This window comes from Crassostrea angulata, chromosome 10 (genome assembly GCF_025612915.1).
Source record: "Crassostrea angulata isolate pt1a10 chromosome 10, ASM2561291v2, whole genome shotgun sequence".
Taxonomy (NCBI): domain Eukaryota; kingdom Metazoa; phylum Mollusca; class Bivalvia; order Ostreida; family Ostreidae; genus Magallana; species Magallana angulata.
The window spans coordinates 39,012,842-39,026,564 of record NC_069120.1 but is presented as its reverse complement, the minus strand read 5'-3'; the positions used below and the strand labels follow the sequence as shown (position 1 = coordinate 39,026,564).

At 33.6% G+C, this 13,723-nt stretch overlaps 1 protein-coding gene across 1 annotated transcript; it reads right to left on the bottom strand.

The window, feature by feature from the left end:
• Positions 1–8,061: 8,061 nt before the first annotated feature.
• On the bottom strand, positions 8,062–10,775 carry LOC128166916 (uncharacterized). The gene is made up of 2 exons (XM_052832372.1): positions 10,721–10,775; positions 8,062–10,553 (listed from the first exon to the last, which is right to left on the bottom strand). Exons 1-2 carry the CDS (start codon positions 10,725–10,727, stop codon positions 8,386–8,388), a joined length of 2,175 nt encoding a protein of 724 aa, XP_052688332.1. The 5' UTR covers positions 10,728–10,775; the 3' UTR covers positions 8,062–8,385.
• Between the last annotated feature and the right edge of the window lie 2,948 nt (positions 10,776–13,723).

Sequence of the window (13,723 nt, the reverse complement as noted above, 5' to 3'; positions counted from 1 at the left end):
TTCTAATTAAAGAGGCATGGTCCCAATTTAAACTTTTAGATATCTACTTTTGATTTTACAATGCTTTGGTGATGTATTTTTGATCATTTATGTCATTTATCGGAGGATATTAAAGATACAAAGCTCTTTATTCTTATAAATCAGAACAAGGCTCTACTTTACATTTGCTTATGTTTGGTACATATATTATACTCTGTTCCGAGTTTTTGCTTCACCACATTTCACTTGATATTTCGATAATCATATATACCTTTGTGCTCAAAATACATTCATCTGCTAATATGCAAAATGTACAGATTATCTGTTTTGAAACGTCACATCTACCGCTTAAGGTTTCAATACACAACTCTAATGGGAGTTTGAATTTTATCAGCGCTAGCCATTAATTAAATAGCCCGGATAATAACTTTGAAAAATCATGCTTGGTATTCTGAGTGAGTTCCGAATGGCAAACATTTCCCACTATATTTATCCTTAAGAAGTTTGTTTTCGTTCCTGTAAACTTTAATGATTGAAAATGGGGATTTCTTGGAGTTTTTCCCTTTTATAGATATCAATTGTTTTCTTTCATAGGGATGTGTAATTTTTAAAAAAAATCATCAAAAAGCGATAGAAGCAATAACTTGGGCCAGGCTGTAGTAAAAATTATGATTTTAGCAGATTTTTTCCTGCTTTCTAGTTCATGAAGAAATAGAATAAACAGTATATACATTTATTGTAGGTCACTTTTAATTTCATATGAAACTTTGCTTTTAAGCTATCAATACATAAGCAAAACATGACCTGATCTTTGTTTATATAACTTTATAACATTATATTGTACGTACGTTGCCTATAACACTTTGATTTACACTCAAATTCAGATTATTTGTTATAAATATCTTGAAGCAGTCTCAACATAAAGCATTGAACAAAAAAATTTGAAACTTACTGCGCCCTTCGTGACGATGTCCCGTAAATAGGGCATGTTCACAATTTTTACTTTAAATTGTTAACAATTGTTAACAAAATGTTAACAAAGGCTTTGTTTACATAGCAAAGAATTGCAAGCTTGTAACTCGCTTATAACTCAACAAATGACACTCAAATTTTATTTAACGAATAAAAATGCATTACCTCAGTATTGTTTACATTTAATCAGAAAAAATGAAAAAAAATCACGACCAAGCCTCTTCAAGCCTATGCTTAAAAAAAGGTTCAAGTTTGTCAGGCTTTCCACCTTTCTTGTGAAAGACCTTTTGCATTTCTTCTGAATAAAAGCGTTTTCCTCGGTCAATTAAAAAAGTGTATAGAAAAAATTGCTTGTATTGAATTGGATTTAAAAGAATTCTTGAGACATTTCATAAAGAAGTCCTTCCTTTCCCATCATGAAATAGTTTCAACGTTGTCCGGGCCCTATTGTACATGTAAGAGGTGCTTGTTATCGCTATTCCTCTGAAATCGTAAGATATGAATAATTAAAGTGAAATAATCCGATGTCCCCTTATACCAGTAATTACAATATGAATTTTATTAATTTCACAAATAGAGGAAAAATATTAAATGCCCTTCACCCCGCTATATTGGTGACCTTGACCTTTTATTATTTTTTTTACCTAGTTAAAATATTTATTCTGGGCAATGCATGATATGCAACAAATGGTAGATTTTTTATATGTACGTTATGAAACACCCCCATCACTTGCCACATACACATCTCGTTCTTCGCCGGGGGGGGGGGGGGGGATGTTTGTTTGACCTAGACCTTTAACCTTGACCCTGTTATATCACATGCGATGTCATTCGATTGATAGCCAATAGAATCATCAGCATGCACCTGTTAAGAGTCGCCGTTGCCGCTCGTTATGGCTGCTTTTTATTTCATTTTTTCATCTAAGATCGAAAATCTGTTTTTCTTTAATTACCCATTAATCATTTACATTAAAAATCAAAGTACTCAGAGTACTGTAAAGTGCTAAGCCAGCCTCAATGCTACTTTTTTCAAATCATTGTTAATTGTTAATATTTTAAAAATATAATTATACAGAAAGTAAAAGAAAAAACAGTTTCATGATAATGCATCATATGTATGAGATCCTGACCATACCATTTCAATCAGTTTGAAGAAAGGAGTTTGTAATGTATATTAAGTGATTAGTCAGCCCACGGACTGACTAATTAAGTTGGGATGAAAATTCGATTGCGCTTGTGTACATTGGAATTCTGAGAAGGAATTATATATAGACATTCTTGGTTTAAGAAATTCAAAGTTATGAAACTGACTGTCCCTGGGTTTCCGGAGTCCGCATATATACATTTCTCGAATTTTAGTGGATATAAGGTTTAAAATTCAGAGAGCGATTTTTGCAATTTTAAAAGTCGAATTATAAATAACGAAAGTTGATGTGCAGTCATACACTGTACCGCTGCACGCCCGTTTCCTACCCTACAGTTATTAAGGTAAAGCGTGAAAACTCAATGTACACCCGCATAATATCGCTCTGGACATTATATATCTTGTATTTTAATAGGTTGTACATTCACTTTTGATCTAAAATTAATATTCCGCTGGCTGACTTTATTTCCTTTTTTAAATGCTAACCTTGTTGATGTATACAGTTTACGGCAAGTTTTGAATACATTTACTCAGTGAGTGAAAACAAACTAACGGTACCTTTTCACCAATTGAAACCGTAAAATATGACTAAATGTCATTGAATTTAAAATCGACAAATTGCACGAGAAAATCACGACATGAATCAAAAGATCAAAGTTACACAACAAATATTTTTTAAAATATCACGTTGATAAATTTGTCGGCCTTTGAGGGTCTCAAATTTTTTCTATGTAAACTTTTGATATAGCAACAAGACAAGGGAATATCTCTGATCACATGCTTTGACACTCCGAGATCTGCACCACTTGCCATCCTTTGTTTACATCGCACAGCGGTCACCCAACATGCAACTAATAATAGCAGCATAAAATGTCTCGTGGCATGTTTAGTTGTGTAATCGCCAATGCACCCTCAGACTTCACTGATATTGTGAAAGTTTGCCATTTGTTCTGATCTTGATTAAATAAACCCACAACTCTACGTTCTTTTGCAAAACCTGGGATCTAAATAGAAACTTAAAGATACCATGATCTTATTATTTTTAGAATTCGAGCGTCGGTCAGCATGATCACTAGGTGGCGCTTATAAAAAGATCGTGAGATTTGGTGCATCCCTAATAAGCGCTAGCACATGCGCTTAGCGCTTAAAAAGAACTACTACATATGTAGTTACTGTAGCAACTTATAATTAAGACTTCATTATATTTTTAACCAATAAACAGCATTTGCTTCTGTTCTGGTATTATAGTCCTTTCTGATATAAAATAATCATGATGTATATTTTATTTGTTAAAATAGATCATATTAGAAAGGACACTATTATTAGTAACCCTATCAATGGCATTTCCAGTGGTGGAGAAATGCTAAATTTTTAATTTGTTTTTTTCTTTTTAATTTCAACAGCAAGAATGTGGTAGATTATCCTTATGTAAACTAGAAACATATTTACTCTAGTGTGGCATTAAATTAAAAACAAAAAAAACGCCACTGATTTTTGAGATATAAAATTTAATGTGAGTACGTAAGAAGATTTATTATGATTAACTTCTTACAAACACACACTCTCTCTCTCTCTCTCTCTCTCTCTCTCTCTCTCTCTCTTTCTCTCTCTCTCTCTCTCTCTCTCTCTCTCTCTCTCTCTCTCTCTCTCTCTCTCTCTCTCTGATTTGAACACCACCAGACTCTACATGGAGTACTGTACTGTTCTCTGGAACCGGAGGCAAAAAGAAATCTGAAAGTAGATACATATATTTATTTACACTAAATCTCATACTTTTGTAAATTTAACTTTTGAGTCTGCGAAAATAACGCTGACTTGCCTAAACACAAGGGTTGCCACCACCGCCCCCGCTGCTGGCCCCACCCAATAGATGTAGTGATAGTTCCACACATAGGAGCCGTCCTGATGTAGAGAGTAACACACGGCCGGGCCTCAACATCCGCCGGTCAACGATGCCCTAGATCAGTCATAAACAGAATTCGGACTTTCGATGATATCAAAATTTCTAACTTTTTAAAGAGCAGTTCGGCAAACTATATTCGCTTACAAACAAAGCTGTTTGAGGTTTTTTTTACACTATAAGATTGTTTAAACAATACAACACCTACTTTTCAGTGACCATTTTCAAATCTTGTGAAATAAATTTGATTAATACATAAATTTGTGTCTGACTATCAGTACTTTGATTTCTTTTTTAAAAGCTCTGATTATACTATAGGATATGTATAGTATTTAAACTGTACCTACCCCGCCATAACTCCTACAACTATCGATAAACCAGTGACTAGGGGAGATAACTGCTGCTTGTTTTCGTCTACTGTTACCATGAGAACTGTAAGCACTAGTATGAATGAAAGAATTACTTCGGCTAGCAGTACCCAACCTTCTTCCATTCTTCTACTTTTCCCATGAACATGTTGTTTTCACGAACGGAATAATTTGGACAAAACCCATTTTTTGTCCATTCAATAAGTCTTTGAAAGCAAATGTCGACACAAAATACCAAACGCTCTGGCTTCCAATAATCAGATGGAGTTTCTTCAATTGTCCAAAACAAGACTGTTTTTAGAAAGTAAGAACAGATACAGTCTTTGACAATTGAATCTGGTGAAAATACCTCTAGGTTCAAAAGCTTGAAAATGCCATAAACCAAAAATTGTGTGTTATTAAACGAATAAACTAATTTCTTTTCTGCAAGGGAGAAAGATAGCCTCCATTGAAGAGGGTCTCCTATCCACATTGACTTCTCAAAGTGATCCGCCACAAAATCTTCCCTTAGTTTTTTTATCCAATTGGCATTAAATGGCACCCCAGGGTTTTTATTTTTTTGATGAGTTGTCTTGGTGGCCAATCAAATGACCTTTTCCTTTCAAGCCATTCGTTTGCATATACAGGCCACTCTGTGTATTCCAGACAAAATGCTCTATCGTGATCTGTTTCAGCTTCACTTCGATCCATTACACATGGTCCATGTAATATTCCATCAGGACTTAAATCCTTGTACCATCTCACAAATGCTTCGCTCGACAAAAAATATTGGCCTGCTACCATTTGCATTGATTTCCTTATATGTGGCACTGATGTATGAGGAGTTAACACCACAAGATTTACATACCCGGGTGGTACTTTTGAGAGCTGCATTAGTTTGACGACTGCTAAAGAAGTGCAAAGGTTCTTGGGAGTTTCTGCAACAACTTTGGTCAACTTATCCACGTACATTTGATCTACATCTGTTCCTTTCATGCAGAATCCCTCTGCACACCCACCAGACCTAATCACTTCCATTTGGCTATTTGAAAAACTTAATTGATCTAAAACATCCATTATGTGTCGCCGTATTCTTTGCAAGTCTGGATCCCCAATTGCATTCAACAAACTGTCCGCAATTAAATATGACAAATGAGAATCGTCGAGCCACGGTGATCTGATTCCTAAGTCAAAGATAGGTGTATGTTATTAACACATTTTATTATCATTCATAAACACCTCAAACAAAATCTGAATTGATAAGAAATACATTCAACCGTATTCTGATACTGAAAATGTAACATTTTTGACTTCATAGAAAATTGTTGAAATAGTAAATTAAGATATAACATGCTCCTAACTGCCATCGTGTTAAACGCAATATCCGATTTGTAAGTATTTTGTTGGAAACTAAAGATATCACTTTGTTTTATAAGAATAAGTTAATTGACGTGTGCGTAAACAAGGAAAGTCAACAATATTTTATAGTTACATGCTTCCGGTGTTTCTAATTGAAGAGTTATAAACAATCTGCCATGGCATATCGGAAATTCTTGTCGTGTCCCATTCATTTTCTTCCTTATTGACTGTTTTCTGTGAAAAATGACAAAAATGTCACAAGAATCCCCTTTCATGAATGAGATTAAATGATCAAAAAATTATGCTATATTGAATCGAAATTCTACATAGATGTGTCAGGCGGCGACATAAAAAACTAATTACTAAGTGCCGGGTAGATGTATATGGTATCATGAATAAAAATTTATGCAATTTTCATTTTTTATTAAATTGTGACTATATATTGAGCAAGTTTGATAAAGATGCAATTCGAAATACTTAATTGTAAGATTTAAGCATATCCTTTCACAAATACATAAATTAACGTTCGCGATTTTAACTGGCATTGGTATATTGCAGGCTTGGGGCGAATTACATTGTAAAGTAATGCATTACATTACCATTACTTCATGAATTTGGGCATTAAATTACCATTACCATTACTTGATTTTCTTGAAGTAATGCAATACATTACCATTACATGAGTAAAGTAATGCATTACCATTACCATTACTTTTTTTTTAAGTAAAGCTAATAAAGAGTTTTTGCAAATGTTTCAAATATACAACACTCTTTAACATATCTACAGCTTCATGCTCAGAATCAGGTTCAAATTCAATGAATAAACAAGAGTCTTTCTTTATTTGCTTAATATATAATCATATTGTGGCAATATGAACAACATATTACATAAGTAAAATGATATTTATAGACATTTGGCATGATACAATATCAGATATGAAATAGAGACACAGGATAACATGCTTAACAAAAAACAATTCATGAAATAATGTTGCGGTTTTTAAAAGCTAAATATAGATATATTCTCAGATTACACAAATCTTTATAATTTTGGACACTTAATTTTATTAATTTATAAACAGATGACTTTTCCCAGTTATATTTCTTAATATATTTTAATCGTATTTCTTTTTACGGAGGACACTTTAAGACAAAAGATTGCTGTTGCACTTTATGATCGAAGTTTCAAAGGGTTCATCTTTTAACTGCATCCATCTTCCGGGCTAAAATACCGGTAAATAAATGTTTTGCAGGAGCAGTCAAAGCTTGGACTGGAAAATACTGTTTGACGATCTTTATCTTAGGATATATTAAGTGCAATAATAGATTAAATACATAAATCTTGTATTTTCTATCAGTCCAAACTAATGTACAGTGTAATGATATATAATATACAAGAGAGAGAGAGAGACAGAAAGAGGGAGAGAGAGAAAATAAGTAAGATTATTTTCAAATGGATTATAATATTGGAAGTGATATTGATTTTCATCATGGATGAACAGTGCATTCATTTTGCTTTTAAAGGTGCATGTCTGTCTCCTATTCTACTGTGACATAGCGAAGGGAAGGGGATTGGGGTGTTTAGCACTTCTTATAACAATAGATTGTTTTGATTCTTAGATTATCCTGGGGGCATAGTGTGTTGTTGACACATTTCTTATTGAAGTGCAAACTAATTGGAGTAAATTGTTTAAAAACTCTTAATAACAACACTCTTAAAAATGTTATGAAATTTCAACTATTCATTTATTCATCACATTTTTTAAAGTAAACATGCATAAATATGCATAGTAATGCAAAGTAATGCCATGTAATGCCAGCATTACACTAGATTTTGGAAAGTAATGTATTACATTAGCATTACTTGTAATGCTAATTTTGAGGCATTACACATTACTAGCATTACTTTGAAAACATGTAATGCATTGCAATGCATTACCATTACATTTAGCATTACCCCAAGCCTGGTATATTGGTATATTGGTATGGAATGATGTGCCTCAGAAAGTAAGCATCATTTCATGTTTATCTGACTTTATCGTCAACGGAAAGATGAAGAAAGAAATAAGTTGCGACTTATTTCGTTCCTTAAATGATAAAATATAAAATAAGTATAGGATAAACAAGAATTCATATCTTTTGTTTATTGCCATCGAAATATCCTCGCAATAACCCCAACAGAACGCGCTAGTTTAGTGGACCTATAAAGTTTAGGTCATTAAGACTCATCTATCAGTGTTTTGACGCATTTATAATTTTATTTTTAAAAAATGCCATATATATTTTCATGAATTGATTTTATTCCTTTTTTGGAGTTAGACTACATTTTGAAATAATAATCAAACAACCTTCTGAGAAATAAAATTTAATATTTTTTAACCAACAAACGTTTACTGCAAGCGTACAGTCATCATTTTTTTTAAATGTTCGCAATGTTATGAATTGTTTTTAAATTTATTAAAACTGTTTAGGTTGTATAAAAAATACGACTTTATATGGAAATGGAACAATTCTTGCATAAATATTCATATCGTTCAGTTCTAAAAAGAAGAATGATTTATCACAACTTAATTTATTACGACTAAACATTTAATCGGTCTGAAAAAATTACAATTAACCATTGGCAAATCTGCAACTTTTATTTTGCCCTTTTACTGCACGTAGCATATGTTTTGTATAGCGCTTCATATTGGCATCAAACTTTGAAGCATCTGAGCAATGTAAAATAAAACTGATGTTCTAGTCTGCCATTCTGGACAACCCCGGTTACACATGACCAACCTTCTTTTGTGGACATGGGCCAAGCAATAATATTGCAAAGCTTTATCGTAATTTCCTAATTTTACAAAAGCTACTGCAAGCATGATGTAGTTCATATATATGTTCTCTTTTTTTGAGCAATGCAAGAACTCTTTGAGTTTCATTGACAATTCCTCCACCATTTTTAAATTGCTTTTGTTAGTGTAACAAAGAATTTTCAGAAACACTGAGTATAGACCGGGTAGAATAAAAAGACTGGATTCTGTTTTTCTCATCATTACTATTTCGAGCGCTATCTCATTTGGAATTAGAGGCAATGGTCGATGGACTTCAAAATCGTATGATACCGCCAACGACATTTTATCCAGGCTGCTTAATCCCCGTCCGCAGAAGGTTGAACAATACATCGGAGTTTGGTAAACTACACCATGTCGTAAATGTGTATGTATATAACCAAGGTCTTCCTTTAGTATATCATCGTATTTTTTGATGTATTTAAGAGCTGAGTCGAACCTTCCTAAACAGTAATAGGCAGTTGCAAGCGTGAGATTACCTTTGCATATATCCGAAAATCGAGAAAGATGTAGATAACAAAAAGCCTTTCGAATGTATGTATACTTTTTTCGAGTAGTATGTTTTGTCAGAGACATGTTAAGATATATAAGAGCCAGTTGACGAAGAGTTTGAAACCGACGTAATTTAAGTATTTCAAGATCAAACGTATCAACTCTTCTTTGAACCTCCAGTTTCAGTGAATTCCTCAGTTCTAACTCCAGAAGGTCTAATGATGGACTCTTTGGTCGTCTTGAAAGTATTTCGCTAAATAGCACTGCGTCCACATTTCCTTCTACTTGTGTTCTGTCCCTTACAGAGAAACGCAAACATTTGAAGTCCTCCTCTGGGTTTGAGGTAGGAAATGAATTAGGTCTTATCTTATTTCTGGCATCTTCTAAGGCTTTTTTTAAATGAATTAAGGAATGACAACGCAATAAGCATCTCCATCCTTCACTGTATAATTCAAAAAGTTTCCAGGATGTGTACTCCAATTGCCATTCTTCTACTTTACCCATGAACATGTTGTTTTCTCTAATAAAAAAATTCGGGCAAATCCCGTTTCTTGTCCATTCAAGTAGCCTTTGAAAGCAAATGTCGACACAAAAAACCAAACGCTCTGGCTTCCAGTAATCGGAAGGAGTTTCTTCAATTGTCCAAAACAAAGCTGATTTTAGAAAGTAAGAACAGATACAGTCTGAGACAATTGAATCTTGTGAAAATACTTCTTGATTTAAAAGCTTGAAAATTCCATATGTCAAAAACTGTGTGTTATTGAAAGAGTAAATCAATTGTTTCTCTGCAAGAGAAAAAGACAGTCTCCACTGAAAAGGATCCTGAATCCATTTATTATTTTCTAAATTGTTTGAAATTAAATTTCCTGTTAGCTTCTTGGATCCAATGGCCATTAAATGACATCCTTGTGATTTGATTTTTTCAATGAGTCCCCGTGATGGCCATCCGTATGACCTTCTTCGTTCAACCCATTCGTTTGCATACACAGGCCATTCTTTGAATTCCAGACAAAATGCCCTATCATGATCTGGTCCTTGTTCATGTCTTTCCATCACACACGGTCCATGAAGAACTCCATTGGGGTTTAATTTATGGAACCATCTTACAAACTCTTCGCTCGACAAATAGTAATCTCCTTTCACTCGATGTGTTGATTCTTTTATGTGCGCAACTGGCGTATGAGGGGTTTGTACAGCAAGTTTTACATACCCAGGTGGTACATCAGAAGTCTTCAACAATCTGACGACGGCCATGTCAGTTCCAAGGTTTCTGGGAACTTCTGCAACTACTTTGGTCCGTTTATCAACATGCATTTGATCTACATCTGTTCCCCTCATGCGGAATCCCTCAGCACATCCACCAGCTCTAATTATTTCCATCTGGTCATTATGGCAATCCAATTGATCCAAAATGTCCATAATGTGTCGTCTTATTCTTTGCAAATCTGGATCCCCTACTGCATTTACTAAACTGTCCGCAATTAGATAGGACAGGTGAGGATCATCTATCCACAACGTCGAGTGTCCTGATTTTAAGGGGGAAAATAATAAATTAGATTTCTGATTACTAATTATCATCATCAAAAAGATATGATTAAACTTTTGAACCACCAACCATGATTATACAATGAAGTTTTATCGACTTCAAAGTAACTTGTCGAAATTGAATTATTTAAATGTAAATTGCTCTTACCCGCCATCACTTTCTGTGCAACGAGACAATGGTTAGTTCAAATATATCGCATTCGATGATTTTCCTTGGTTTTATCACAATGTCATACTCATGCGCGCATACAAGGACATTTATTTAGCGCCTGCTTCCCGGTTGTTCCTAAATTGAGATTAATTCATTGACAAAATTATAGTGTATTATAGAACTAATGTGAATGTAAACTACATAAAGAGCAGCGTCAAATTATCTTCCATCATTCCTCAATAGCAAAAATATATATTTTATATCAATTTGTAATTTCTTTGGATAGAGGCGCAATGATTTTTTTATCAAGTCATAGTGACAATAACGTTAGCAACACACAATGTTCAAATATTGGAACTATTTTTCAAGCGTTAGCTTTGAGTTTCAATCAAGTAGAGAGTCAACATTTCTATCTTAGGGGAGTTTTATGACTTTTTAAAAACATTTATTCCAACCATTATGTCTGCAGTTTGGATTAATTAAGCAGTCACGACACTAAACTACAATGTACTACATGTGTATTGGTGAGCTTGTACCAGGAAGTAGGAAACATGTATTATGCCATCAATATGATTGTATTTATTCCAAAAACAGAATTTCTTTTTTTCTAATTAAAGAGGCATGGTCCCGATTTAAACTTTTAGATATCTACTTTTGATTTTACAATGCTTTGGTGATGTATTTTTAATCATTTATGTCATTTATCGAAGGATATTAAAGATACAAAGCTCATTATTCTTATAAATCAGAACAAGGCTCTACTTTACATTTGCTTATGTTTGGTACATATATTATACTCTGTTCCGAGTTTTTGCTTCACCACATTTCACTTGATATTTCGATAATCATATATACCTTTGTGCTCAAAATACCTTCATCTGCTAATATGCAAAATGTACAGATTATCTGTTTTGAAACGCCCCATCTACCGCTTAAGGTTTCAATACACAACTCTAATGGGAGTTTGAATTTTATCAGCGCTAGCCATTAATTAAATAGCCCGGATAATAACTTTGAAAAATCATGCTTGGTATTCTGAGTGAGTTCCGAATGGCAAACATTTCCCACTATATTTATCCTTAAGAAGTTTGTTTTCGTTCCTGTAATCTTTAATGATTGAAAATGGGGATTTCTTGGAATTTTTCCCTTTTATAGATATCAACTGTTTTCTTTCATAGGGATGTGTAATTTTAAAAAAAAATCATCAAAAAGCGATAGAAGCAATAACTTGGGCCAGGCTGTAGTAAAACTTATGATTTTAGCAGATTTTTTTCTGCTTTCTAGTTCAGGAAGAAATAGAATAAACAGTATATACAGGTATTGTAGGTCACTTTTAATTTCATATGAAACTTTGCTTTTCAGCTCTCAATACATAAGCAAAACATGGCCTGATCTTTGTTTATATAACTTTATAACATTATATTGTACGTACGTTGCCTATAACACTTTGATTTACACTCAAATTCAGATTATTTGTTATAAATATCTTGAAGCAGTCTCAACATAAAGCATTGAACAAAAAGATTTGAAACTTACTGCGCCCTTCGTGACGATGTCCCGTAAATAGGGCATGTTCACAATTTTTACTTTAAATTGTTAACAATTGTTAACAAAATGTTAACAAAGGCTTTGTTTACATAGCAAAGAATTGCAAGCTTGTAACTCGCTTATAACTCAACAAATGACACTCAAATTTTAGTTAACGAATAAAAATGCATTACCTCAGTATTGTTTACATTTAATCAGACAAAATCACAGGGCGAAAAACCATCTTTAAGCAAGTCCTTAAAGGTGGCTTAAAGGTGACTTAAAGGAGCTTAAAGGCTATACAACCTTTAAGCCGCCTTTAAGTCACCTTTAAGCAAGTGCTTAAAGTTCCTAATGTCCAAACGTCTTTAAGCTACCTTTAAGCCACCTTTAAGCATCTTTAAGTGGCATTTACGCTCTCTTTACACTGCCTTTACACTGTCTTTAAGTGGCCTTTAAGTCAATATTGATCAAGCTGAACAATAAAAACATATATTAAATGCAAAAGCTCTTTTATAGGGATGGGAGGGGGTCATCCGAGTGATAATATAATTTCCAAGGAAGGGGGGGGGTGTTCCAGGCGGTTTTAATCGTCGCTCCATTAAACACAGATCGCTATCATCAGCACCGCTCCGATGGACACAGATTGCCGTTATAAAATTCTTTATAATTTTTTTGGGGTTTCAAAATTATTGTAGGGATGAGCGCAGTCTCTGTATCTTAATATGTGCATAAAACTAATTAAAGTATGTTTGTTTCCTATTATAAATTAATCGGTGAAAAAAATCTCTCTCTCTCTCTCTCTCTCTCTCTCTCTCTCTCTCTCAGTTCATCCGGTTATTAAACAAAATAAAGATAATGAACCAAAAATGCATGATTTAATTTGATAATCGGTTTAAGGTATGTATTTTTTTTTTCAATTTTCATTATTTCTAACTCTAGATCTGCTAGATACATGTTAAAGATGAAAAGACTCTCAACTGCCTTTGTTATATCGGGCAGGATATTACTGCTTTGTTTGTCTAGACATAGTTTTGTTGGTTTGTGTATATCTAATTAGAGTCTATTGTTTGTCCAACTTAAGAAAACCCCTGGAACTAACACAGAATATACAAGATATACACAACAGTTGTGTCGTGTGCCCAGGTGCATGTTTGTGTATATCTAATTAAAGTCTATTGTTTGTCCAACTTAAGAAAACCCCTGGAACTAACACAGAATATACAAGATATACACAACAGGTGTGTCGTGTGCCCAGGTGCACGTCAGGGTTTCTAAAGGCGTTGAATCTTAGTATGTACGAGTATACGATAAGTCTAGTGAATAAAAGTTAATTTACATTTGTAATTCATTTTCAAAGTATTATTTCCTAGCTCTGGGTTTCAAAAATGTTACGTCTACAAATTAACGATACATGTATGTAAGAGTAAAATCTTGAGGCTAATTAATTAATGTACCGGTGATCATAAACAG